This window comes from Alternaria ethzedia, assembly GCF_023757985.1.
Source record: "Alternaria ethzedia strain BMP 0044 chromosome Unknown scaffold_5, whole genome shotgun sequence".
Classification (NCBI taxonomy): Eukaryota; Fungi; Ascomycota; class Dothideomycetes; order Pleosporales; family Pleosporaceae; genus Alternaria; species Alternaria ethzedia.
In genome coordinates this window covers 47,564-72,262 of record NW_026056198.1, presented here as the reverse complement: position 1 = coordinate 72,262, position 24,699 = coordinate 47,564, and the positions used below count along the sequence as shown (strand labels likewise).

The following is a 24,699-nucleotide window of genomic DNA, read 5'->3' as shown; positions in this document are numbered from 1 at the left end:
GCAAGGCAGGAGCACGCGTCGTGGTCGTGGTCTTGAGGGGTGAGGCACTGACGCGCGAAGGAGGTGGACGCTTTGGGCGGGTCAACGGCGCTCACGAAGCAACACTGCCAAAGTCTGCGCGCGATAGGCAAAGAGCACGCGAAGAAACGTGTACAACTGTCGGTCCGGTTTAGGAGAGTGTGTGGGCATGCATTGGGAGGCGCATCGAGCCAAAGTTGGGAGATAGATGGACGGATGGACGATTTGGGGAGGTAAACACATGCAGCTAGTCAGTCAGCCGATTAGGCCGTCGTGCCCTGTATATCCAATGTTACCAGCACCACCACTCCTCGCATTCCGTCTTATTACCGGCACGTACGGGCCGGGTCTTCGAAACCGAGCCCGCTGCAATGTTATCATGGAATGTACACATAATCAAGGAAGTCACTCATCAGTGCATGCGAACGATCATATGGTGCCGTGCCTGCACTCGTGTATTGTGAAGAAGCTATTACTTAAGATGGGCTAACCACATGATCACGCTGATCAGAAACAGCGTCTCATGCCACAGTCGCGTCTGCAGCGTCACGTCCTGACCTACTGGCTGGGCCCTGGAATGCCCCAGACCCACTAACATCCTGCATCTCCACCCCGCCGCCCTGTTGCTCTGGCACTAGAGGCGCAGTCCGTTTGTCTTTGCGCGAGCCAAACCTTTGGTCGCCCTCCTCGTACTTTCTCTTGAAATGGAGATAGGTCGGTGGGCGTGGTCGCTGTAATACAGCAACCCAGTTTTTTAACGCGGAGCCCTGCGTGAAGGGCCTATGCCGATCCTTTTTGAGGAACTTGTGTGAGTTCAAATATTCACGTGTCGTTTCGCCCCTACCAACCAGGAACAGATGGTATATGCCAAGACTGAAGGGATATGACCACCCGAGGAGTCCGTATATACACATGGCAAAGGGTACACGCCATCGATCGATGGCCTCGCCAAAGGATGCTCCAGTTTGCGCCCGCCAGACTAGTATGTGTGCCAGACTAGCGCCCAGGAGGAAAAGACCTAGCAACGTGGTGGCGCACACGAAGACAAAGAAGTAACGGTAGTTGCGGCGTCCCACGCAATTGTTGAGCCAGACGCAATGGTGATCTTGCGTCTCGATGCAATTGTCACATACACGGCAATGGTGAGCACGTGGAGGTCGCCAGATGTTGCAACTCTTGCAATATTTCGTCGGCACCTCCATAGCTGCATTCGTACCGGTTGCGGAGACCACCATGGTCCACTCAGTGGTGGGCGGACCGAGACTGAGCGGATCGTCATTAGGATTAGGAGGGGGGAATGGATGTAGATTTCGCGGAAGTATCTATACGGCGTTAGTAGTGTTCATGACAAAGGAGGTGCATGACATACGCCCGGATCTGAAGCTGAAGCATGAAGGAAAGAGGAGATGGAGACGAGAAGCAAATATGCAAAGAGGATGGGTATCGATGGAGAAACGTTGGTCCATAGCCAAGGGGCCCTATAGTAATAGTTAGCGTGAGGAACAATAGCAGTGGAGGGGAGTCCACGAACGAGAAGCCGAAAAAAAGGCCAGCAGGTAAGATGATGAGGATTGCCGTGGCGACGTTGACTGGACGGTCGCGGGTATTTTGTAATCTACCGCCCCAGCAAAACGCGGTATTGCCAGAGAAGTACTGGTAGTTCCTGCCGAGCTCCCGCTTGACTGCCTCCTTAGTAGCTTCTTTGCGGGCTATTCTGGGTGACGACTCGGCAGAGGTGAGTTTCTCGTGTCCTTGATGGGGTCGTATTTGGGCTGAGCGTCCGTCGCGACTGGACAACATGAAGCTGGAACCGAAAGAGCGGGGCGATTTGCTGGGCGTTGGGAGCTTGCCGGGATCGTGGCCATGAACATTGGAGAGATCCAGGTGCTGAGGCCTGGGTCGCTGCAGGGGAGTGATGCTCTCGCCTCGACTGCGCACTGTTTCTGCGCCCGTGGGCGTGGTGTTGGCTGTGGTGCGGTCGGGCATGTCTCTATCGGTGATGTCGGTGCCGCGCGACGGCGGAGGCTGCGGGTCCAGCTCGTGATGGAGGCCCAGGGTTGGGGCGCCGTGCCGAATTGTTTGCGTAGAGCCTGTACTCTGGCGGTACGGATTGCTGCCCGTTTCGTGTGTAGCGTCGGAATAGAGCGAGCCGTGGCCGAGGAGGGAATTGGGGCGCTGGTTGCGTTGTTGTTGAAGACGCTGCGAGCTCATGGGGCGAAAGAAGCCGTGGGCTGCCAGCGGAACATGGGTTCTACTGGCAGACGTCGTTGGGCGGCTGTGTCCTAGACTGCCGGCGACGCTCATGCCGCCGCCTCGTCGTGCAGGGCTGGCCTGGGACCATCTGTTCTGGCTGCCCGAATTGGCAGTCGCAATCGACGACGGTCGCGAGGGTGGCAGGCCGGGCTCGCCTGCTGGGCCCGTCATGCCCAACACGCGACTGCCAGTCGAGCTGCGCTTCTGTTCGGACGGCGTCATGGCCATGGTGATGTGGTTGCGGGCGCGATTACACTCTCGGCACGCAGCATGACATCAAAGAGCTGAGGGTGTGGCTGGAGGGAAGTCACGGCTTGTGCAGCGCGTGGTCGCGACGAATACGGGGAGCGCGGATGGGCGAGGATGGCGACCGGCAGGGGAAGGAGCGACTGGAAGTGAGTGAATGGAAGGGCTGCGGCGCCGAAAGGCTAATGGAACGATGGACAAGACGTGTGATTGCGCTGAAAGGGGCGCATAAAGTTGATGCTCGACCCTTCGACGTTGCCCGGCGCACTGCAAGGTCCGCCTGACTGTTTCCGGCATGGCCGTCGCTGTGACGCAGCCGCCAAGCTTGGCGTCCGCGAGATTCAACATCGAACCACTGCTCCGCGCTGCACGCATCCCATAGCTCGCATCCCGTCCACGCCACTCACCCCCCATCATGTCCTCCATCATTGCCCGCTCCGCCTTCCGCGCCGCCCCGCGTGTCCGTCCTACGCCTGCTCTTCGACGATGGGCCAGCGCCGCCGCTGAGGGCGAGAGACAGGCCGGCAAGGACGCCCTCAAGACCGGAGCGAAGCGCGACCCTGAGCTCTATGTAGGATGCGACACGTCAATTGGACAATACAGGGCGCATAGCTGATTCGTCTACAGGTTCTGTTCGCTATCATGAGCGGTGTTTTCGGTCTGGCAGGATGGCACTTCTGTATGTTCCCGGATACATCGATTCTGCCTCGTGCGCCCGTCTTCACATGCTGACAATTGCAAGCCCGCTCTCCTACCAGTGCTTCTTCGGAACGAGCTGTCGCCAAGGCCGCAGGCAGTGAGCCTTGGAAGCAGGATGGTGGTGTAGGCCCATACCAGTACCACCCCGGAGGTGACACCAGCGTCAAGAAGGATGCGCCTTCTGCGCTTAACGTGGTCGTCATTCCCAACGTCACTCTCCCCAAGGTAAGCTGACGCCCTTGATTACCAGCAATCAGACTGTATTGACGAGCGTAGGAACTCCATGACACATACAACAAGTGGGGCAAGGACGGCTACTAGACACGCAAACTGACATCAACTACCCAATTCCAATCAAAACCTCATGGCAGCAGAGTGCGAGATTTTTCCTTCAGTTATGCGTCTGTACATAAGACCTATTGCGCAGATGAAATAAGTTCTCTACAATGTCCTCACACAGATTGGTGCCGCACAGTTCTGGTCTGCCTAACAACGCGACAGCAAAATCAATGCGGACTTGAATGATAAGAAACCCCTCAAGCACCACGGTGATTTCCGGTAGACTTTTTGTATATATACACGTCCGACTCAAGTAATGCTAGGGAAACCGTTATTCATCCGACTGGAAGGATCAACGTCGTGTCCGTCCTAGATCGAGGTACACATGCTTTTGTTCTTCTAGACTCTCTCCAAATTTGGTCCTTGCGAATGGCACTGTGAACCCCGGGTAGGGGAGCTTGTAGAATGTAGTCTATGGGTATCTATAAGTGCACTGTCAGTCTGGAAGTCCGCCTGCCAACTGCAATCAAGCTGCGCTTGGTAGTCGCTTCCGAATCTCGGCAATCATATCAGTCCTGTTCACCAGTACACCGTCTTTCTCGGGGTCGTTGTCATCTTTGATTCCCAGGACCTTAATCTTGACCTTGCCGTCTTTGAGCTCATCCTCACCAAGGATGACGAGGAGCGGGACACCGGCCACCTCAGCTTGTTTGAATTGCTGAGGGAGTTTCGGCTTCAGTTTGTACGAGAACTCAGCCTTGATGCCTGCAGCCCATAGCTCTTGAGCGACTTGCATACGTTCTGTCAACAGGCCGGTGAAGCCTTTACCACCAAAGGCTGCGACGAAGGCATCGACATCTTTGGCACGCTGTGTCGACTGGCCGCGGGCTTTCATGATGCTAATGATTCGATCGATGCCGAAAGATATGCCAACGCAGGGAATAGGCTTGCCACTGAACATGCCCACGAGCCCGTCGTAACGACCACCGGCGGCGACACTTCCTACGCCGATTTCTTGCTGCTGACCTTTTACGCGCGGTGCTGAGCCTTCTGTAACTACCTCGTAGATGAGCCCAGTGTAGTAGTCTAGACCTCTGGCGAGTGAGAGATCGAAAGAGATCCTCTTGCGGGCACCAAAAGCATCGAGGTATGAGAAGAGCTGTTCCATCTCCCGAACACCCTGGCTGACATCTTCCGATTGAGAAAGGGTCTCGTTTGTCTTGAGATAGTCGATGATGTCGTCGCCGCCTTTGCGCTGCACCCATTCACCAATCTTATCCGCGACGTCTGCTGGCAGTCCCTTGGTCTCCATTTCTTGCTTGACCTCTGACCATGGTAGCTGCAGCATGTTAGTGATTGGCAGAGACATGGAGATTGCAGCTCACCTTGTCTAGTTTGTCCACAGCAGAGCTGATCGGCCTTATCAGTTCTGCCTTGACGCCAGCAGCCTTGAACATGCCGTCCAGAATCTTCCTGTGATTTATCTTGATCGTGTACGAGTCCCACTTGAGCGCATCGAAGACGTCGGTCGCAATCTTGAGTACCTCGGCATCTGGAATCATGGCGTCGTAGGAACCCGCGATATCGAAGTCGCATTGGTAAAACTCTCGCATGCGACCCTTGGTCATGGCTGGTTGGTCGCGGCGGTACACCTTAGCGATTTGGTATCTCTTGAAACTCTGGACGCTAGGGTTCATGGCGAGCCATCGTGCAAGTGGAACGGTGAGATCGTAGCGCAGTGAGCAGAGCTCGCCGCCTTGATCCTGCAGATCGTATATCAACTTTGAGTCTTCTCCATATTTACCGCTGAGGATCTCTTTGAGTTCGAAGACGGGCGTGTCGAGTGTCGTAGCGCCGTGGCGCTTGAAAACTTCCGTTACCGTTTGGAACAGGTTGTCGCGAAGTGCGGCATCCTCGCCAGTCCCTGACATAGTTAGCGAGTCGTTTGGGCGCAATGTGGGCAAAATGTACAGTCGCGTGTGCCCTTTGGCACCTTCAGGTTGAACGATTTGTTCTTGTCTTCTTTGCCCATGTCGTCGTCGAAGCCCAAGGGCGAAGTTTGCGTAGAGAAGCGGCGGCGGGGTGCAAGAATGTAGGTTCGGATAAATGTTCGGCTGACTTTACGGTATGCGAAGGTATATCGGAGGGCGTCCTGGAAGAGCGCGGGGCAGACAAAGTGGGGTGAAATGCGCTGCATGGACCTGGAAAGTGACTCAATCGCCCAAGAGCAAGCGCGCGTGTGCAAAGAATCGTTCTACTCCGCGACTTGGCCCGTGCATCTTCACACCGACGTCACTGCGGTAGCCAAAATATAGTCACAGGATTACAACGAATAAATTGATGCATGGGTTTCTAGTCATCGCGCTGTGTGCAACTACCAGAGCAGTCGAAATTTCAGCAGATCTCTTTGTCCATAGCACTCGGCTACAACTGTCAGAATCATGTCGATGGCTGCCTTCGTGTTCCAGTCACTCTCGGACAATGGGGTAATGGACTGCGGTTTGGCCTGCGTCGGCTCGGAAACTGGCGCCAATTTGGTGGCACTTGCAGTTTGCTGCAGCTCTCCTCGGCGTATTTCTTGTCGCTGCCTCTCAGCCTCGACCCTTGAAAGGTGATGATGGACTTGCATTGGGGGCGTATGAGGCAGAGGCACTTGTGAATGTACCAAGCGGTCTCCGAGTTGCGCAAGAAGACGCGCTCGAGCTTCCTCAAGACCTCCATCTTCCGGAATGCTTTCTGATTCAACTTCATCCTCAGACATGATCATCTCTGCGTCAGAATCATCCGTCTCTTCAATGACTGTGTTTTGGCTGAGTACGGCATTGTCATTTCTGAAGGACGTCGTGTCTAATCCGTTGTCTTTCTCATCCGAAACATCGCGCAGAGTTTGTGTGACTTTCGGCGCGAGATGTCTCGTGTCGTGAGCTCCATGTGTCTGTTCTCTGGGATCGGTCTCTGGGACCTCGGGACTAGTGCACTCGCCTTCTTGTGCATCACACGTCAATGTTCTGTTGTCTGCGTAGAGTCGGCCCACTAGCCGGCCTGCGCTGAGCCCCAAGTCTCGAATTCTGCTCACACGCTCATGATCCAAAGTACCGAAATCTCCAACTAGGGCCAACAAGGTCCATATCCAGCTGCTCTTCTCCCGGGATATCTTAGCTGATCGACCCAATGCTAACGTGCAGCCTTGTAGAGCCATATACAGCGTCGACTCGTCAATGTGCATGATTTCTTGGAGAATCGGTAAGTCCTTCTCTATGGTTTCCGACCATTTCTGCTTTCCAAACTTCTCTACTTTTGCGCGGCTCGCTGCTGTGTCTGGTAGTCGTCCATACCTCCGCATTTCGGCGAGTTTCTTGCGAAGGTTTCGAAAGCGCTGGAGGAGAGCATTGGTGCAAGCTTCCTGTGGATCAAGGGCGAACGAGTCTGTTTCCCACTTGGTAGCGTTGTACTCACAATCCACGGCAATCCAGGTTCCTTCCCTGTATATGACGCGTTGAGTATCCATCGGGCTTCTGTATTGCGATTCGTCATGGTCTGAGTCGAGTTTGCCAGCGTTGACATTGTTTGGGGCTACGAGTAGAGTGGGAATCGCCGATGCTTCAGACCTAGGCCTCATGTATAAGCGATGCACTTGATAATGCTCTCATGTGAGGGGAGTGCAAAAGATGAAGTAAGCACTCACCGGACACCGTGAAGGTAGGCCAACGCTTCGCTTGTGGTCTCGTCGGATGACTGCTCTTCACCGTCGAGTCCTGGTAGCACCGTCCGTGTCCCATACTCTTGGTACGAATCTACAGCGCGCGGCCGGTTTTTTGGGTGCGCTGTGATGCGCGCGATCCTCGCGCGCTTAACACCAACGGCCTCTTCTTGCGCGCACTTTCTTTTGCTGCCGTATGCAGTCGGGGACGCTGTCGAGGAGGATATGGAGGGCGGCTGCGTCGACATAAGGTAACCATCGGGCCGCTGTAGTTTGTTGTAGCTCTCACCGTCTTTAGTAACAGCCAAATTTACCCCCACGGTTGACATGTTTGCGTTGGAGGTTGTAGAGTCCTGGCTCCGGTTGATGAGTGATTGCGGAGACGCGCTCGGGGGTGACCTACATCGGTCTAGCGTGGCTCACGCTGGCACCACACATATATGCGGGCCGGCACAATCAATCTCAGGAACCTTGAAATGCGGAAGGTACATATTTGAGTATCTGAAGTTGAGGTTGATAATGTGTGGTGTATTTCACTGCACTATAGTTACGTGATGTCGTGCTCCTCGTAAAGCTACTCAGCCAACAGCTCTAACATCTAGATATGATGATGAGTTCCTGCGGGCGTACGCAAAGATCCCCAAACAAAGGAATTTATAGTGGGATTAATCCCATCAACCCTTTCCATCTCCCCTTGTGGTTGAGACCCAGTAGCCTGATCGTCATTGTCCCTTCCGTTCGATGTTTTCTTCTACTGGCTGGTAGGGGTACTTGATCGTGAGACACCAGATGTCTAAATAATCGCAGATCGTCCAAATAACATCCACGATGAAGCTTCCATGCACACCGACAGCAAGACCTAGACACATGAACACAAAGGCAACCTGATAAACATCGTTGCCCAAGGCACTTGGCCAGCCGACACCAATGTGCTCCTGTAGCCATGGCCCGAGCGAATCGATCACTCCGTAGATGAGAGGGTACATCAGTACGTTGCCTCGAGGAAATCGGGATTTCGTAAGGTGAGAGATGATCATGCGACCCACCGAGTACGCGTTGATGAGACCAGCGTAGAAGATGAACGGAACCAGATGGTGATGCAAGATCATAGGTTGCAGGTACAAGTACGCCGTGATGAGGACCCAAGCCGCCCCGAAGGTAAGAAGACCCAGGAGAGCGACTCGCGCCTTTTGACCACGGGCACGACGCGCCTTCATTACATTTTGCGCGCTGTGTCATTGTCAGCCTACTGTCTCGTACAATGGCATGTGTTCATACCTCGAAACAGTGTTAAACACGAGCACAACTCCTCCATAGACCATATACCATTCGTTCCATGCCAAATTGTACAGCACTTCTGGAATGAATCCTTGCTCTTTCACTCCGAGACTTTGGATCATGGAGCGTTGCCAGAAGCTACCTCCACCAAGGTAGGCAGTTGAGGCATACACTATGCACAAGGTTATGATACCCTCGACTGGCCCAGAGATAACACCAAGAGTCAGTGTATGGGTATGATACTCATCCCAGGTCTGCACGTAGAATGTCAGAGATGCTGCAGTAGTTAGCAAGATAAGATGCAAAGCAAGTAATGTCAAGGTGCTGGCTTACATGCAAAGAGCGTGAGGACTGTCTTCCAGCCTTGGCCAAGATTCATTGTCGCAGAGAACAACAATACTTCCAGTGTCGTATTGATCGCATCGACTCCATGATCGAACAGCTCGCCTAGAGGACCGCTCTGGCGAGTCCTGCGGGCCTGACTCCCATCCACAGCATCAAATGTTTGGTAGAGGAACAGTCCGATGGCCCAGCTGGCGTACACCCAAGGCGGACAATCTTGATCAAGGGTCGGTGTATACCAGAGTAAGGTGAGGAAGTTGACTATGATGAACCCGAACCCAGAGAGTGTTATCTACAGCATCATGTAAGTAAGGACGAAGCTCTTGCGGCGGGGTTCGACATATAAAATCTTTTTTTTTATGCCAAACTTACAAGGTTGGGTCTAAGACATGTTAGTATTGCTTTGTATGAGATTTTGGAAATACTCACGCCATCCACATAGGAAAGCATTTGATGACCACATGAGAGTAGAAAGGCTTGAGGACATATTGTGAAAGCAAGCTGTGATCCACGCCAGAGTACTTGTACTCCCTGAGCTTTGGTAGCTTATCCTGTCGTATGTACACCATGGTGTGTTATTCGCTTAGTACCAGCAACTGTTGGCGAGTTGTTGTGGGGTTCTGGCAGCGAAAGTGATTTCGGCGGCACTTGTTGCTATGTGGTGGTGCGCCAAGCGCAAAATCTTATGACGTAGCGACCCGTCCGCCCGCCGGTTTTGGCAACATCTTAGCGTGGAAACGGTATGTCAGGTACGATCGCTACCTCGGTGTGCACAACGAATGAGATGAATCATCATATTCTACGAATGTGTATCTGACATTGATGCAGCCCCTCGCAACTTCGCACCACTTAGACGCTGGAGGCTTGATGGCTCTACTAGCGATACTTGCCTCATTCTGGAACATTGTGATCGATCTTGCTCATATACATGATACAGCAGACATGACACCCTCTCACTGTAAGCAGCGCACAGTGCCATTTACTTGGTCGTACACCAGATGAGTGGCTTGATCGGTGCAATCGAAGCTTATGCAACAGTGCTCCAGGAGCAAGGAATCAAGATCCTGCTCCTCATGGTCTGGATGAGCGGCACGGTCTTGTGCACTGTCTCGCCCCAGCCTTCCACACTCCAGCTCTGTTCACGACGGACCTTGCGTTCCTCCAGGTTGGCGAATTGCCACAGATGGTGTACTGTGTTCAGATCACCGATTTGGACGAACCAAGCACCCACACCCTCCATGACTTCCCGCCTGGCCTTCAAGCCACGTCGCCAATGTGTCTCCCACTCGAGCAAATTGCCAGGATGTAGTGTGTACGAGCGCAATTCGAACAAGCCACCGAGCTGGCGTGGGGGTGTCGTAGGCCAGAAGGAGAACTCTTGCATTAGGGAGTTGTGCTTGGATTTGATCAAGGTCTTGAGTTTGGCATCGAACGCAGGGAACTCTGGATGGGATTGGATGTTGTGTAGCGATTCGTGGTAACCCTCGTAGCGTTGGTACTCCCAGATATGTACTTTGGTGCATAGTCAGCATCGTTGAGAGAGATGCGAGCGTTGGAGCGAGTTGCAGACTTACCAAAGGTGTTGCAATCTCCCACTTCAGTCCTCCAGCTACCTACAAGATGGACCTTGTTCTCGGGAATGGACGCCATCTTTGGGTACCAGCTTCCAACCAACTCGGTGTACTCTTCGACCTTGTCTTGCAGTACCTCGTGGAATACAATGGAGTGGACGTATTTGCCGCGAGCTAAGACCTGAGAAAAGCTGCGCTCAATGTCCTTGTCGAGTTCGCGGCCCTCGGGCGTGCCGTAGATGAGAGATGATAGCGCACCGCCCTTCTTCTTGCCGTTTTCTTGCTCACGGGCGCGGGCATCTTCTGTAGTTACTCACGTTAGCGCTCTTGGGTAATTCAGGTTGGGCGACGTGCAACGGACTCTCTTCCTGTTCCTTTCGCTTCTGAGCAGCTACCAGACCGTCGCGGAAGCTCTTCTGCTTCTCGTTGAAGCTGGCAGCACTATCGGGTGTGATGTCGGCGAGGGTAGGAGCTCTAGCCGGGCTCTGTGTTGGAGCGCCAGCACTGAAGGCCTGAGAGCGGACGGCGGTGGCACACGGCGGGGAGAGGATGCCGCGCACACTGGCACAAACACGGCGTGTGAGCATGATGGTACTGTCGGGACCGGAGCTGGAGGGTGAGGTCAATTTGCACACCAACGCCGACAGCGTGTATGGAGTGGAGTAGTGGTGGTGTTTGTGTCGGTTTGGGCGGGCTACAGCACAGCTTCCCCTCAATCAGCCTACTGCAGCTCTCCCTGTCAAGCTCACTAGCGTCCCGCTGCCTAGGTATCCGCCCGGGGCACTGGGGTAAGCGCGCCCCACTGCAAACCTCACCAACCTCCGTCACGCGTCTACATTGCTCTACTGGAAGCGTTGCAACGCTGTTTACATTTCAATGTAGCGCAGAACACTTTCATCGCGTCTTCAGGCCAACATCCAGATCCATGGTCGTATTCTTTGCATCTAATCTGTTGACATGATCGTAGAGGCCCAAGATGTACCACGAGACTAGAAAGAGACCATTTGGATCAATTCACTTCTAAACCTCGACCTCGAACTTCGCTGTCCCTGACTGCTCCATCCCTGCGTGTGGCTATTCATACCCCTTAGCGAGCAGCGAGCAGCGACCATGCCTTCTTATGATGTAGCTTAGTCCCTGCTTCTCTCGTACTCTACCATAATCATACACAAAGTGCTGTTCACGAATGCGGTAGCCGTCCCGCACAAGCGGAGCCCGCATTGGATTAGACATTGAACACCTAGAGGGTAATAGGAAACGTGATTTGAGATTGCAAGAACATGACAGACATGAGCCCCTGCCCAGGCAAGATAGTTGTTCAGTCCTCGTCAAATATCTGGAGCACGTTGTCAAGAATGGTAATGATTACGCGGGCTTGCAGACCGGCATCGGCCATATTGTTGCCTTTATGAGGACCCATTATGGACGGCCTATACGAGGTTAGTCGATACATAGATTCGGTCGAGTGATGACTTACGCCCAACAGATACCCAGATTTGCGGTGCTCATGCGGTTAACCTCGGAGGATTGCTGCACACGATGCAGATGCAAAACAAGGGCACGAAGTGTCGCATAATTCGGATCGGGCAAAGCATTGATTAGCGCGTGCATGGAATCACGTCGCATGGTCTCGTCATCGATGCGTGCAGCATCGATATACTTGCCGTAGAATTCGCGGGTGAGCAGTGGATCCGGAAGCTCGCGGAAGAATTGTTTCAGCAAACCAGCCACACTGTTGACGTCGTGCTGAAACGACTCTGGGTTGCGGAAATCTACTTGGGAAGCGTCTGTATAGCGTTAGTCGCCCGCATTGACTAATTGTCATAATCACCTACCACTGTCAAAGAGAGCTTTCATTTGCTGGATATGCGACGAGGTTCCAGGGATCCGATAGATGCCCTCTACTTCCAGTCCGTATAGATCCACAGCCTGAATACACTGATAGACTACCATGGGTACGGGTGAGCCATCTCGGTGGAACAGGTCTTCCAGAGTGACGCCAAAGACGGGATTGACCGGGGGTTGGGCATTGTTGTAAAGAATTCCGCTAGTCTGCTGTGCCGTAGCCTGACCGACAGGTCCACGAGGATAGTCTGACTGTGGGTAAGGCGTGGGCCCCACGGGTGAGTAGGGCGAGTTGCTGAACTGCGGCGCTTGCGAAGGCTGTGGTTGCGATTGCAACGACGAAGGTGGCAGCTGTGCGGGACCCCCAAACGAGGGCTCGAGACTGGAAGGGCCCTGAGGCGATAGAGGGTTGGCATCTGGCTGCGGCATGGGGAAAGAGGGCGGCGGCTGACTCTGCAGCTGCATGGAGGTACGTCGGTTACTACTCGCAGCAGCAGGTGGTGTTGGATGTGACCGCGTCTGCGCCTGTGTCGGATGCTTCAGGTACTGTAGCTCTGATTTGGTGATAGGTGCTTTGGAGGCATGGCTCAAAATATATTCGTCAAAGTCGCGCTCATTGTTGATCTGGTAGATGAGCTGGTTGATGCTGGACGGGGCCTGAGTAGTCGCGCCCTTGGGTGGCTGTGGACTGACGACCTGGCCATTGTTGACGACAAGTTTCTCGTTGAACGAGGCTATGACAGCGTCAGTCGAAGCTGACGCGGGCAGCAGGTGGACTTACCGTATTTCTGCATTTCCATAGTCAGAGCAGCGTCGGTTTCCTTGATGAGATCCAGCAGCGCAGAGACAGCCTGGGGCCGCAGAGTCGCGACGAGCTCTTTGCGGGAGACCTGTGCCGTCTGGACTTTGCTGGCATAGTCCTGATCTGCCGCCTGAGTCTTGCGCTGGAGGTCCTCCTCGTGCTGGGCGGCTGACTTGGGCCCTTTCAAGCCAAACTTCCTGCCCGCACCTGTGTCGCCTGTCTTGACCCGGTCAAGGTCTTCGGCGAGCTGGTCGTACTTGGCCTTGGCCTTCTCGGCCAGCCGTTCGGCGTCTTGAACCTTGTTCTCTGCCGAGAGCCCCTGCTGCTTCCAAGTTTTGCGGCTTGTATCCATCTTGTTGGCCAGCTGTAGCAGGTTCTCGTGCATGGCGTGTAGGGCAAGGCCGAACTGGGTGCCATTGTCGGCGATGCGCTCGTTTGCGTGGAGGACCTGCTCGAACTGCGTCTGGTAGCTCTCGTGCCGCGTGTCAGGCTTCCGCACGCCGTCGAGCGTCAGACGGCTTAGTTTCTTGAGGCTGCCGGCGTGCTCTTCCTCGAGAGCTCCCCGGCGTTTGAGAAAGCTGGCGAAGTCCTGCCCAGCGTGTTAGCCGTCGGAATGCACAACAGCCCGGCTTCGTGGCCACTGACTCTGGCGCTCGCAATGCTGGCCTTGAGGCGGTTCAGCAGGGTGGAGACGCCCACGTCTGAGTGCAACATGTCTTGCACGCGCTGCTGCGTCTGCGCGTTGGGGGGTGCGCTCCCTTGGTCAGGCGATGTGGGAGTCGCTTCATCCATGGGCGAGGCGGGGGCACCATCATGCGTGGGCGACGATACGCTGTTCGGGTCGGCATGGACGCTGTCAGTGCCCTCCATAGGCGGGATTGCATTCGGGGCAGCCATCGCAGACGCGGCTGTTGTGGCAGGAGGTAATGGCTGCGTCGCCGGGTCGCCGTCGGAATGCGCAATGCCGCGCGCTTCGGCGGAGGCGGAGATGCTGCACGGACAAGCTCCACGCAACGTCATCCTTCCCGCCGTCAAGTTTTGCCAACCGTCCTCACGCGCCTGATCAAGCACGGCAGCACCGTCCACCTTTCGCAGCCTGCCTCTCTTGACTCACGTCTTCACCCCCCTCTTGATCCGTCTCGCCATGTCTAGCGGCTTACCGGATGAGGTGGTGACCTGCCTCCAGAATGCCCGCTTTGTGAGTCCCTCCAAACACTTTTATCTTGTCTCATCTCATTCTTCCATCGGGATCACATTCCAACACACGTCGCATGCTTACATAACCCCTCCTCGCTTGTTTCGAGCAGTTCATTTCCCCCCAAACCCTTCCTACCAAGTGTCGTGATTCATACCCGCCTCATAAACACATGCATTGCCAACACCCCCGATCTCTCGTATGCTTATGTGCTAACAAGTTCAAACAGCTCCATCTTGCAACGTGCTCGGAAAACATTCCTCACGTCTCGTTGATGAACTACACCTACTTACCTAACACTCCGTATTCTCCAACTCCCACTATCATCATGACAACACCTTCAACTTCCCGCAAAACACAGAATCTCGAGGCCAACACTCGAGTATCTCTCCTGGTGCATGACTGGATTTCTCACCGCCCTCCAACCTTGAGCCAGCCGGGTCGCTCGCCTTCGCCGTCAGGTCCAGCGCCACGTTCGGGATCCTTGGCCGAACTTCTCCTTGGCATGAACACCGCGTCCCTGAGTCGCATCAGCGCCACCATCAATGGCGTTGCTGAACTCGTGCCTTCTGGCTCCGAGGAAGAGACATGGTACAAAGCCCAACACCTGGCTAACAATACCTTTAGTCCTGGTGGCGAGGACACACACTCGGCTCCTCCCGCTGGCGAAGGACTATGGGGCGGTGGGGGCATAGGTTCACGAGAAAACGCTGATGAATCACTAAGAGAAGGTGACGGGGGCACCAAGTGTTACGTCGAGGGAGCAGAGGTCAGAGTTGTCGTAGTCAGGGTTCGTGACGGGCGCATCGCAGACTGGAAAGGCCAAGTCAGAGATTGGAGCCTTTCAGAAAACGCACAAGAAATCAAGCCAAACGGAATGTCGTCATGAGAAACACCAGGAGTCTTTTTTTTTTTGGAAACGACCGGCATGTTCGGAATTCTACGGCTTGCGTCGTGTATGCAAGGGGTTGCCGTATTTGCGCAGCATCTGGTTAGTGACATACCTTTCGTCAAATCAGCTACACGTGTCTTAGCGCTGCCTCGTGCGTGGCTTGATGCTATTTCCTTTGTCTCAAAATACCACTTCGCCGACAAAAGTTGAGGGCTTCTCCAATTTCATCTCGTTTTCATCCTCAAGTTACATCACGGTGTATGTCACAACCAATAGCATTTGTGAGAAGGCTCAGTATGCAAGAACATCCCTCTTAACAGCGCTATAGAGGAGACCATCCGGGATTGTTCGCGAAGTGAAGGAGACTGAGACAGTCTCATCAGGTGAGCGAGGAAATACTGCTGTTGACGTATGCACTGACCATTGCAAACGCGCAGACTCGTTGCCTGGCCTGCTCAGCCTTGGCGCGGCCACAAACAAAGTCTCTGCTCTCACCATCTCGTCGAAATACCACCAACTTCCACTACTCAAATCCTTTTTCATTTCGCAATTGCTCCATACTTTCTCTGCAACAACAACTTTGTCCAGCCCATACATCATCGTCTCACCACAATGAACGCTGAGATCCACCGCACTCTCGCTGACATTGGCGAAGTGTCTCAGCTCGCCCTGGACGCACTGAGCCGTTTAGAAAACGCTCTTCGCGTTTGCGCCGAGGGTTTCGAACGCGGCGACACCATGGTAATCATCCCGGACAACCTCCCCGTTCTGCTCGGAAACGGCGTAGCAGAGCTCTTCAAGAAGGCCTTGGCCGAAAAGACAGGATTGCCGATCAAACTCATTGATCTCATTCCTATGGAGACCACCAAAACCTCACACACTATCGTCAAGATGCCAAAGAACACCGCAGCTTCACCTCAGGCCCAACCCAACTATCAGTTGGTGAAGACTTCAAGCGATTCTGCTGTCGGCTTGGACGCCCTTTCTGTCAACGTCATCAAGAAGGCTCCCCGACCAATGAATTGTTGGATCATCTTCCGAGATGCGATGGCTAAGGATCTGAAGATCGAGTTCCCGCAGCTCACTGTTCAAGAGTTATGTAAGTGCACACAGCACTCTCCATCTCTAATACAACATGCTTACAATGTCCTAGCTTCATTCTGCTCCGACATGTGGAAGGACCTCGGACCAACTGGCAAGGCGCCCTGGCAGGCTGCCGCACAGTCGGCCAAGGAAGAGCACTTGCGCCAGCATCCGGACTACAAGTATAGTCCTAGGAAGCCAGGCGAGAAGAAGAAGCGCCAGTCACGCAAGGCTAAGCGCGCATCGGCGATTTCGACTGTTCCTGAGGTTGTCAACTTTCAAGTCGCCCCCAACATTGCGATATCATCGCCTAGCTCGACCTATGAGAATGCGCTTCCCGTCAACGACATCACTCCTGATATTGGCAGTCCCTTTATCAACGACTTCGCTCCGTTCTTTGATGTGGCCGACATGCTCGACATGTTCCCTCAAGATCCAGTGTCTGCCAGCATCACCTACGACTCAGAGTCTTTTCGTCATGCTCGCCTTGACAACGAGTTCGGCTTCAACTTCAACATGGACGCAACCTTTGCGCTGGCTGATGACGACCTCTTCGCCTTTCGCGACGGCGCAGACGATGATGCCATACTACCCGCCTTGGCCCATGACACCTACTAGGAACGCCTCAAGCATCCAACCCTCATCTGGAAAGTACATGTGCCAGAGGTCTGCACGTCACTGACCAAGGATTCGCGCTTCTTGTAAGACCGGCGACTCCCACACACCGTCACCCGATTTCTGTCGATCTGCTCCGCATACAATTTGCGTTCCTTTGGCAATACAACCGGCCCGTCTCTACGTCTCGATTAGGCATTCCCCTTGCTTTAGCAACATCCCTTGCTCTTAGAGCTCCCAAAAGTCTTTCGCTTGTCACCAGCTTGCCACCTTCTCATGAAGCGCCCAGTCAGGCACACCTTCCACTCTTTTCCCGGATTACGATTACGATTACGATTAGATTACGATTACGACCACAACCCACGACAGCTGACGCAATGTGCATACAGGATGCACGATCCCATAAAAGAGACTTCTGGGTCTTGATGATGGGAACATGGGTGAAGCGTGTGTTTTTTCTCTCGATCACAACCAAGTTGCCTTCAACGATATATGGTTCGTGGTCACCACTTCAGATACCCCGTCCAGACCCTATGTCTTACACGGTGTAGCATACACATCATCGGTCGTACGCGCATGCGCAGCATCAGACGAACATATCAACTCCAAAAATAGATAAATAAAAGATACCAAAAATGCACATATAAAAAGCTCACCTCTCCCTAGCGTGATCTGAAAGCAATATGCAGTGATCTGTTTACTAAATTGCTTGACCGACATGACTTTGAGTTGGCATGTAAGGAGATGTATGCAAGTATGTGATTGTAGTGTTGGTGGCTGCATGGAAGGGTGTGACGGGCTTGCATGATGGTGGTGTTTCAGTCCCGACATTGAGGTCGTTATATAGTATCCCCTAGTGAAGCTGCCGGACTCATGAGTCGCGTATTAATATCTCTGCCGCTGCGGTTTTGGAGGGGTGGTGGTGTATTGGTGCCCAGGTATCATAATGGCCGAAACTGTCTCGCCGCTCGTCCGAGCGCGCCCATGTGCTGAAGGACTCTGATGTGCCTAGGCGTAAGCGGAGGTGACTCATAGGATTTGAATCAACATTCGGGTTCTCTAATAGGTGGATGGGACATATAGGTACGACATCTTCGTTTGGTGTCGGGTTGGATGTTGAAATCGAGGATGGCTGACTGGCAGGAGTATCGCCAACACAAGCTCATGTCTAGCCTGGCAAGTACTTCATGAAAGACTCTTAAATATATGAAGATGAGTTAGGCAAAGTTTTTGTGACCTTGTACACAGTGGTCGTACGGTCAAATCAACAGATAGCTTAGGTGTTATAACTCAGTCCAAGAGGTAGCATCTATGTACAATGCATTTCTACGTCAATCCTGGTAAGCATAGAATTAAATATTTGTACAAAACTCAATGCACCTCTGATAGCTTTGGGCGTGACCGACGTACGAGTGGTGACGTCCGGGCTCTGGCTGCGAGGAGTCACGACCGGGGTAAATGTTGGTTAGGCATACACTCCTCTCTGTTCTACAGTAAAGGGATATGACCGAAAGGCTCATAGACCTTTCAGCCTTTACAGAGCGCCTGTTAAATTGTCTTTTCACCATTTCAAATGTTTCTTAAACTTATCGGCAGTGCTTTGGTACAGCTATATAGAGGTATATGCCTGTCTGCGAGGCAGGCCTACGGGCTGACAAAAAGCAAGATAGTGACCCTAACACACTTACTAGAACTCCCTGAGATCTTCACAGCTTCATAACAAGTACTGAAAGTGTATTAAGAGCAGTCTTCAAGGTCTAATGTATACTAGTAGAGTTATAGCCGAATGCAGTGCCATTATAGAGACGACTAATGCAACATCTCAACACACACATATTATTTCAGTGTTAAGTCGAGCAGAGAAACCACAGTAGCATTACGGCGTACTACGTAGATGCATATAGCGTTGTAGCTTCTAGGATCGACGTCAACGGTTTTGTAGAGCACTTAGTATATTAGTTGTCGAGACTGTGGTCTTATTTGCACCATTGAACATGACATATTGATATGGTCTGACATGGACGGCCCTATAACTTTCAAATTCCTTCTACTCGCCCCGGCGTGACTATTAATCTCATTGCCGAGCCTGATAGGTGATACTGTAACTATGCAGACACTTTTGATCTGCCTGCTATTTCTGCGGTGAGCTTCAGTCTCCACAACTGCCCTGAGGATTTTAGCATCGTCATCGTAAGCAGAACCAATGCGAGCCGCAGGGAAGCGTATTCATAGCCTAGCAGAACCATCTATCAGTATCCATATATTATGTCCCTTCTCTCAACTACCCTTCCAATCACTACACCAGATGAACGTCCCACACCGCCACTGCGTGCCCACTTCCTTCTGCCCCGTCGGTCCAATCGGTCTAGGGCACATCCAAAATTGTCTTCCGCAGTTCATGCCTGGTTTCTTGGTCGTGAACGAGATGCAAGGCTCGCCGTGTTCGCACCGCGGTACTGGTTTTTTGGAGAAGAGCTTTGTCCAGCCTTCTTTTGACGCTTCCTGGGAGGCGCGCGGATCGGAGTCCAAAGATTCGGAGGTTATGGGCGACAGCGGACGAGGCATGTCTATGGTGGAATGGCTGGGAGCATCGTTGTTCGTAGACGGCGAGGCGGGCGGTGCTGCATCTTTGAGGGGCTCTGCATCAGCGGGTTTGGTTCGGCTTTGGAAGAAGCCTTTGAGCGACTGCTGGCCCTTGGGGGCTTTGGACGTGGTTGTGGTATTAGATTTTCCCCGCTTGACTGGCTTGTTGGGCGATGCTGATGCCGAAGCGCGTCGCTTCTCGACCGACTTGAGCGGGCTCTGGGTGAATGCAAGGTGACTATCAACTGCTGAAGGCATTTCCGCCATGGAAGCCGCGATGGCCAGTTTAAGGTCTCTGTCGGAGTCGTCCATGGTCGTATTGGGAGTAGACATGTCATCTACCTTTGTCTGCATTTCTTCGTCGGCAATCGGTGCCGTAGGCGCTGGTGCAGACTTTGGTAGGGTGGGCTTATTGGCGAACATGTCTCGGATACTCCTCCTCTTCGTAAATTCGGCTAGGAGCTTTCCGCTGAGTGCTGGGAGATCTTTGACTATGTCATACTCTCGCTGCCGCATGCCGTCTTTGAACATGCCCGCTGGATTCATCAAGTCCAACACGTGCACCTGATCTTCAGCACCGTGCTCACCGGTCGCTGATATCTGTGACATGGGCACCACATCCTTCGTCACAGCGTACACTGGACAATGATCCGACCCCATCAGTCCCTCCTGAATGTTGGCCTCCTTGAACCAGTCCTTGATCGCGATGCTGCACAGTATGAAGTCGATCCGTGATCCAAAGTTGCCCGGCCTAGCGTTGATTTTCTGCTCCCAGTGTGTGAACATTCCTTCGCGGTCAGGATGGAACTCCCTACACAGATCGTATAGGACCGGCTCTTCTCTCCCCTCGTCTCGTTGACCCGGAACCATTCCATTGAACAAGAGCTGGTTGAAGATTCGCCTGTTCGGAGTGCTCAGATACTCGGCATGCGTCATGCCTTGCGACAGCATATTCTCCTCCGCCCTGGCCGTGTCGATGGTATCTCTCGAGACGTTGAGATCACCCGTGAGTATCACATGCTTGCCCATCTTCGTCAAGTTCCGTATTCGTGTTTCCAGCGCTGTGAGAAAGCCGATTCGGAAACCGTCTCGTAGGCCATTGCTGTTCGCTGGGCTGTAGACGCCGAAGAGGACAAAGGCTGGGAATTCAAGCACCAGACACCGTCCTTCTGAGTCGAGGCTGTCAGCGTCGAGATCGGGGGGGAGATGGGCCATTTGCGCGGCGCTGAGGTAACCGCCAATGCTGGCGGATTCAGGAAGGTTGCGGTACGATGTGGTCGAGCCGGGAGGGCAGAGAGCGCCTAGGACGCCTTCTTCGGCGCGAATGGGGGCGCATATGGATTGGCGAGTGTAGATACCAACGCCTGAGTAGCCTGGACTGTGTCAGTGCAAGGCCGCTGAACAAGGACTGTGTAACGTGGAAAGTGCCTTTCTTGTGTTTTGGTAAACTGAAGTAGCAGTCCCAGCCAGGTACAAGGACCATGTCATCCGTCAGATCCTTGCGCTGAATCTTCAACTCTTGCATGATGACAATGTCCGCCTCGAGGATGTCGAACATGGCATTGAAGGTCCTCGTGTTGCTCCATGGCTTGTAGCCAAACGGGTTGCGAATGCCGTTGACATTCCAGGTGGTGATGCGGACCATGGCGTTGATCGGTTATGAAGAGCGACAGTGAGCGCGAACCAAGAACATCATCACGTCGTCATCTCATTTGTTCTGTATTTTACAGGAACATGCAAGACACGGTCACACGCGACTTCACGCGCCAGACACGACGTCACATTACCGGCAGCCGAGCGCGGCCACGCTAAGAGCAAGCGGGAAACTCCGCATCAGCCCATCCGCCAAGCCTCTGCTTCGTCAATTCGAGCTCCCGTCGTCACGTCTCACGCCAACGCCAATTGCACCCTCCCTCCACTCTATCACGCCGAACAAACGTCGCCATGTTCGCCGCCCGCTCCTTCGCCCGCGCCGCGCCTCGTCAGGCATTCGCCCGCGCCCCTGCCCGCGCCGGCCGCCGCAACTACAGCTCCGAGAGCCCCAAGCAATTTGCCGGAACCGAGGACAACGAGTTCAACCGCGAGCGTGCCCACATTGCTCAGCACGCCGCTGAGTCTGGCGAGTTCTGGCGCAAGCTGTCGCTCTAGTAAGTACCTAGATACTTGGGGCCGTTCCGGAGGTGGAGGGGGTTAAACGGGGCAGAGGGAAGGGCGTGGAGCCAGGGCACATGCGAGAGGATGGTGGTATCGGATCATCATATTAAAAGGGTTGTTGATAAAGCAAGAGAATCTGCTAATGCTATGATAGCGTTGCCGTCCCCTGCATCATCGTCGCCAGTGTCAACGCCAAGGTCAGGTGGGATGCTCATTGGGAGCACGTAGCCCACGAGGAACACGAGAACCCCCGCTCCGAGAGGCCCGAGTACGCATACCAGAACATCCGTACCAAGAACTACTTCTGGGGAGATGGTGACAAGGTAAGACTTCGACGGCAACGTGATGGGCTAGTGTTCTGACTTGACGATAGACCCTCTTCTGGAACGATAAAGTCAACTACCACAAGAAGGATGAGTAAGCTATTGCACAGTACGCTCCCAAGCATTGATTCAAGAATCATGCGGGCCAGCATTTGGGTCAAGTGTGGGGTTCAATGTGTATATAGTACGACGAGCGAAAGCAAGCTGGGGTAGCCAGCAATACATTTCCTTTGCGTCTGCACCTTGTCCTGTGATATGTGACATTCTGGTAGCAGCCTATACATCTTGTGATCCATAACCCTCATCCCAAACACTGTTATGTCTCATAGCCCATTCTTCTGCAACCTTTTCATCACCTCTCAATTTCGCTATAATCGCCTTCTTCATCAGCTGCTCGCACTCTCCATCCAAATACGCTGCTTTTTGGAAGCATTCCCTCGCCCGGTCGACGTAGAGTTCCGCTTTGGCGATGTTTGCGACACGGGAACGGTTTGATGTCAGCTCGCCTGCTCTCGGTGTTGAGGGGGGATGGGAACCAGCGTTCGACGTCGAGACTGTCAAGGCGGTGGGATTGGCGAGACCCATATACGAGTCTGCTAGGTGCGAGTACAGAGTGCCTGTAAGCATGGTATCTGCGCCTTCTAGAGCCTGCTCCAGACATCAGCATATGCAACTCCGTAGCGAGTAAGGATAAAAAGGCAACGTACCTGCGGCAACACGGTCTCGACCAACCTCCTCGCTTCTCGACATTCCCCCAGAGTATTCAGTATCGCACCCAGGCAGCCCACTGCGGACCATAGCGAACTTGCAAGCCGCGCCCTGAAACTCACACTTGCCGCCCGCAGCGCAACGCTGAAGCCCCTCTCCGGTTTACCTGCTTTTCTCCATAACTCTGCCTGCATTAGCAGCACTGAAACACGCTGCTGGATGTCTGCATTGTCTTCTTTGAGAGATTGTGCCAGTAATGAAATGCATTGATAGGCTAGAGGAAACTGCGATGTGGAGATGAGGTACTCAATGTACGTGTCGTGTTGAAGGAAAGAGAGTTCCGGATCGAGAGTTGGGGTAGAGGGCGAGGCTGTCGGTTTAAGGGTTTCGAGCAAATAAGTTGACGTTGACCAGTCGGATCTACACTGATGTCAGCATGAATGACTTGAATCTAGGCAGGTGCGGGTAGAATGGTACCTTCGAATGGCTCTCCTGAGCTTAATGAGGCCAATGCAAAGTATCAAGAATTGGTAAAACTTGAGCGATTTGTACACCGAGGAATCCACAGCTTCTAGCATCATGATAGCCTCGCCGTAGCGGCCGCTCTGGCTTGTAACGAAAGCTCTGCGAGCGATCGCACGGAGACGTTCTTCAATCGGACAGGAATGTGAATAGCAATCGAGGAGAAGCTCGTAATGAATGTTGGCTAGATGTGGGATGCCAAGTCGCTGATAGAATGTCCCTGTGAGAAGCATTTGACTACCGTAACTGTTGACGTTTTCTTTGATGTTGAGATGTGAAGACTGATAAATATGTTCTAATGCCCGGGGAATAGAGTCGCCCTATGTGTGAGTTAGTCCTGGTAGTCTATCAACGCGATCATGAACTACGTACCGTCGCTAGAGAAAGCTTTGCCTCGTTGAGTAAACTTGCGCAGAGCAGGCTGTACATCTTGGTCTCCTTGGCTTTCGCTTTCAAAAAGGCCAACGCATCCCTCTCAGTTCCGAGCATGCTCATGTAACCGGCACCCCTCATCTGCTTGGGGTAGGCTTTCGCCATATGATTTAGCCAGCTGAGACTGAAGCTCAGACAAGTCATGTCCTGGTTCTCCCGGGCTGTGGCAATTGTCTCGTTGATAGCAGCTATCGCTTCGCCAAAGCAGCCGAAGTCGGCCTGAAGGATAGCCATATGCAGTAAAGCATACTGGTAATGGATCTTCTCGCGAGTCTGCATAGCGTAATCGTAGTAGCGATGTAGATTGTCAAAAGCAGATGTGTAGTCTCCGGCTTTCCAGGCATCGAAGAATTGTACGAGATGCGCTTGCCGATGTACAATGCCGGACGACTTGACCATATTGCGAAGTTGACTCTTCATATCGCCAGGAACACGGTCTCCGAGCCTCTGAAGCCTATCGAGTTGGAAGTCCAGGATTCGATCCAGATCGTTCAAACTCATGCCCGCTCCTTCCTCTTGATCTTCTTGTAGATTCCCGTACGCGATCTCGTACATGTCGTCGCCAGCTCTCAGACCCATCTCGGATACAACCATGTCTACACCACTTGATGCCAAGCCAGCCAATCTCTTTGTCCATTGAGCTGTTGGGGCTCTGTACCTGATAAATGAAGACCATAGTTTCATTGAATCGTCGAACTGCAGCCTCGTGAATTCCAGGTGCGCTCTACGAACAAAAGCTCCAAGTGGTGATGTCTTGGAAAGATGGATCCGATCTGGTGATTCTTGATCTTGTGTACCGTGTGGCGGAGGTGTAACCAAATCTAGGATACTGTCGAAGAGAGCGTGCAGCGCATCGAAAGAGTTCATTTCCCACATGTGTTTGAGGAAGAGATCGAGAAGAGTTCGGCCCGGCATGTTGGAGGGGTGTTCTTGAAGTACATCTTCAAAGGCATCGATTGAGAAACACGTGTCTTGTTGACTGGAGATGTTGGAGCGCTGTGGCCGAGCGCTGGACGGTGCCGAAGGAAGATTGTTTGACAAGATGAAGGAAAGTACGGGTATCGTAGCGGAATAGGGAAGACTTGAAGTGCAGTAGAGACGGGTCAAGACAAGAAGGCTGATCTTTTGCGCCGTGAGGTAGCGCGGTGTGGCCATGTTT

At 53.2% G+C, this 24,699-nt stretch overlaps 10 protein-coding genes across 10 annotated transcripts; 4 read left to right on the top strand and 6 right to left on the bottom strand.

Moving 5' to 3' along the window:
- Positions 1-539: 539 nt before the first annotated feature.
- J4E87_002755 (uncharacterized protein) lies at positions 540-2,499 on the bottom strand (the record flags this gene model as incomplete). Its single annotated transcript, XM_049374390.1, has 3 exons — positions 540-1,340; positions 1,388-1,496; positions 1,550-2,499. The coding sequence occupies 3 exons, from the start codon at positions 2,497-2,499 to the stop codon at positions 540-542; spliced, it is 1,860 nt and encodes a 619-aa protein (XP_049235381.1).
- A 433-nt stretch (positions 2,500-2,932) lies between these two features.
- J4E87_002754 (uncharacterized protein) lies at positions 2,933-3,537 on the top strand (the record flags this gene model as incomplete). The annotated part of the gene is made up of 4 exons (XM_049374389.1): positions 2,933-3,088; positions 3,145-3,196; positions 3,260-3,441; positions 3,493-3,537. 4 exons carry the CDS (start codon positions 2,933-2,935, stop codon positions 3,535-3,537), a joined length of 435 nt encoding a protein of 144 aa, XP_049235380.1.
- A 484-nt stretch (positions 3,538-4,021) lies between these two features.
- On the bottom strand, positions 4,022-7,524 carry J4E87_002753 (uncharacterized protein; the record flags this gene model as incomplete). The annotated part of the gene is made up of 5 exons (XM_049374388.1): positions 4,022-4,834; positions 4,881-5,419; positions 5,467-5,696; positions 5,874-7,103; positions 7,181-7,524. The coding sequence occupies 5 exons, from the start codon at positions 7,522-7,524 to the stop codon at positions 4,022-4,024; spliced, it is 3,156 nt and encodes a 1,051-aa protein (XP_049235379.1).
- A 2,318-nt stretch (positions 7,525-9,842) lies between these two features.
- Positions 9,843-10,973, bottom strand: J4E87_002752 (uncharacterized protein; the record flags this gene model as incomplete). The annotated part of the gene is made up of 3 exons (XM_049374387.1): positions 9,843-10,327; positions 10,390-10,689; positions 10,748-10,973. 3 exons carry the CDS (start codon positions 10,971-10,973, stop codon positions 9,843-9,845), a joined length of 1,011 nt encoding a protein of 336 aa, XP_049235378.1.
- A 731-nt stretch (positions 10,974-11,704) lies between these two features.
- On the bottom strand, positions 11,705-14,053 carry J4E87_002751 (uncharacterized protein; the record flags this gene model as incomplete). Its single annotated transcript, XM_049374386.1, has 6 exons — positions 11,705-11,816; positions 11,864-12,173; positions 12,222-12,965; positions 13,013-13,622; positions 13,679-14,024; positions 14,049-14,053. 6 exons carry the CDS (start codon positions 14,051-14,053, stop codon positions 11,705-11,707), a joined length of 2,127 nt encoding a protein of 708 aa, XP_049235377.1.
- A 124-nt stretch (positions 14,054-14,177) lies between these two features.
- J4E87_002750 (uncharacterized protein) lies at positions 14,178-15,117 on the top strand (the record flags this gene model as incomplete). Its single annotated transcript, XM_049374385.1, has 2 exons — positions 14,178-14,231; positions 14,458-15,117. The coding sequence occupies 2 exons, from the start codon at positions 14,178-14,180 to the stop codon at positions 15,115-15,117; spliced, it is 714 nt and encodes a 237-aa protein (XP_049235376.1).
- Positions 15,118-15,732: 615 nt separating this feature from the next.
- Positions 15,733-16,821, top strand: J4E87_002749 (uncharacterized protein; the record flags this gene model as incomplete). Its single annotated transcript, XM_049374384.1, has 2 exons — positions 15,733-16,219; positions 16,274-16,821. 2 exons carry the CDS (start codon positions 15,733-15,735, stop codon positions 16,819-16,821), a joined length of 1,035 nt encoding a protein of 344 aa, XP_049235375.1.
- Positions 16,822-19,095: 2,274 nt separating this feature from the next.
- Positions 19,096-21,046, bottom strand: J4E87_002748 (uncharacterized protein; the record flags this gene model as incomplete). Its single annotated transcript, XM_049374383.1, has 2 exons — positions 19,096-20,774; positions 20,830-21,046. 2 exons carry the CDS (start codon positions 21,044-21,046, stop codon positions 19,096-19,098), a joined length of 1,896 nt encoding a protein of 631 aa, XP_049235374.1.
- A 299-nt stretch (positions 21,047-21,345) lies between these two features.
- J4E87_002747 (uncharacterized protein) lies at positions 21,346-21,976 on the top strand (the record flags this gene model as incomplete). The annotated part of the gene is made up of 3 exons (XM_049374382.1): positions 21,346-21,548; positions 21,710-21,878; positions 21,929-21,976. 3 exons carry the CDS (start codon positions 21,346-21,348, stop codon positions 21,974-21,976), a joined length of 420 nt encoding a protein of 139 aa, XP_049235373.1.
- Positions 21,977-22,154: 178 nt separating this feature from the next.
- J4E87_002746 (uncharacterized protein) lies at positions 22,155-24,695 on the bottom strand (the record flags this gene model as incomplete). Its single annotated transcript, XM_049374381.1, has 5 exons — positions 22,155-22,526; positions 22,586-23,006; positions 23,064-23,428; positions 23,481-24,181; positions 24,338-24,695. 5 exons carry the CDS (start codon positions 24,693-24,695, stop codon positions 22,155-22,157), a joined length of 2,217 nt encoding a protein of 738 aa, XP_049235372.1.
- Positions 24,696-24,699: the final 4 nt, after the last annotated feature.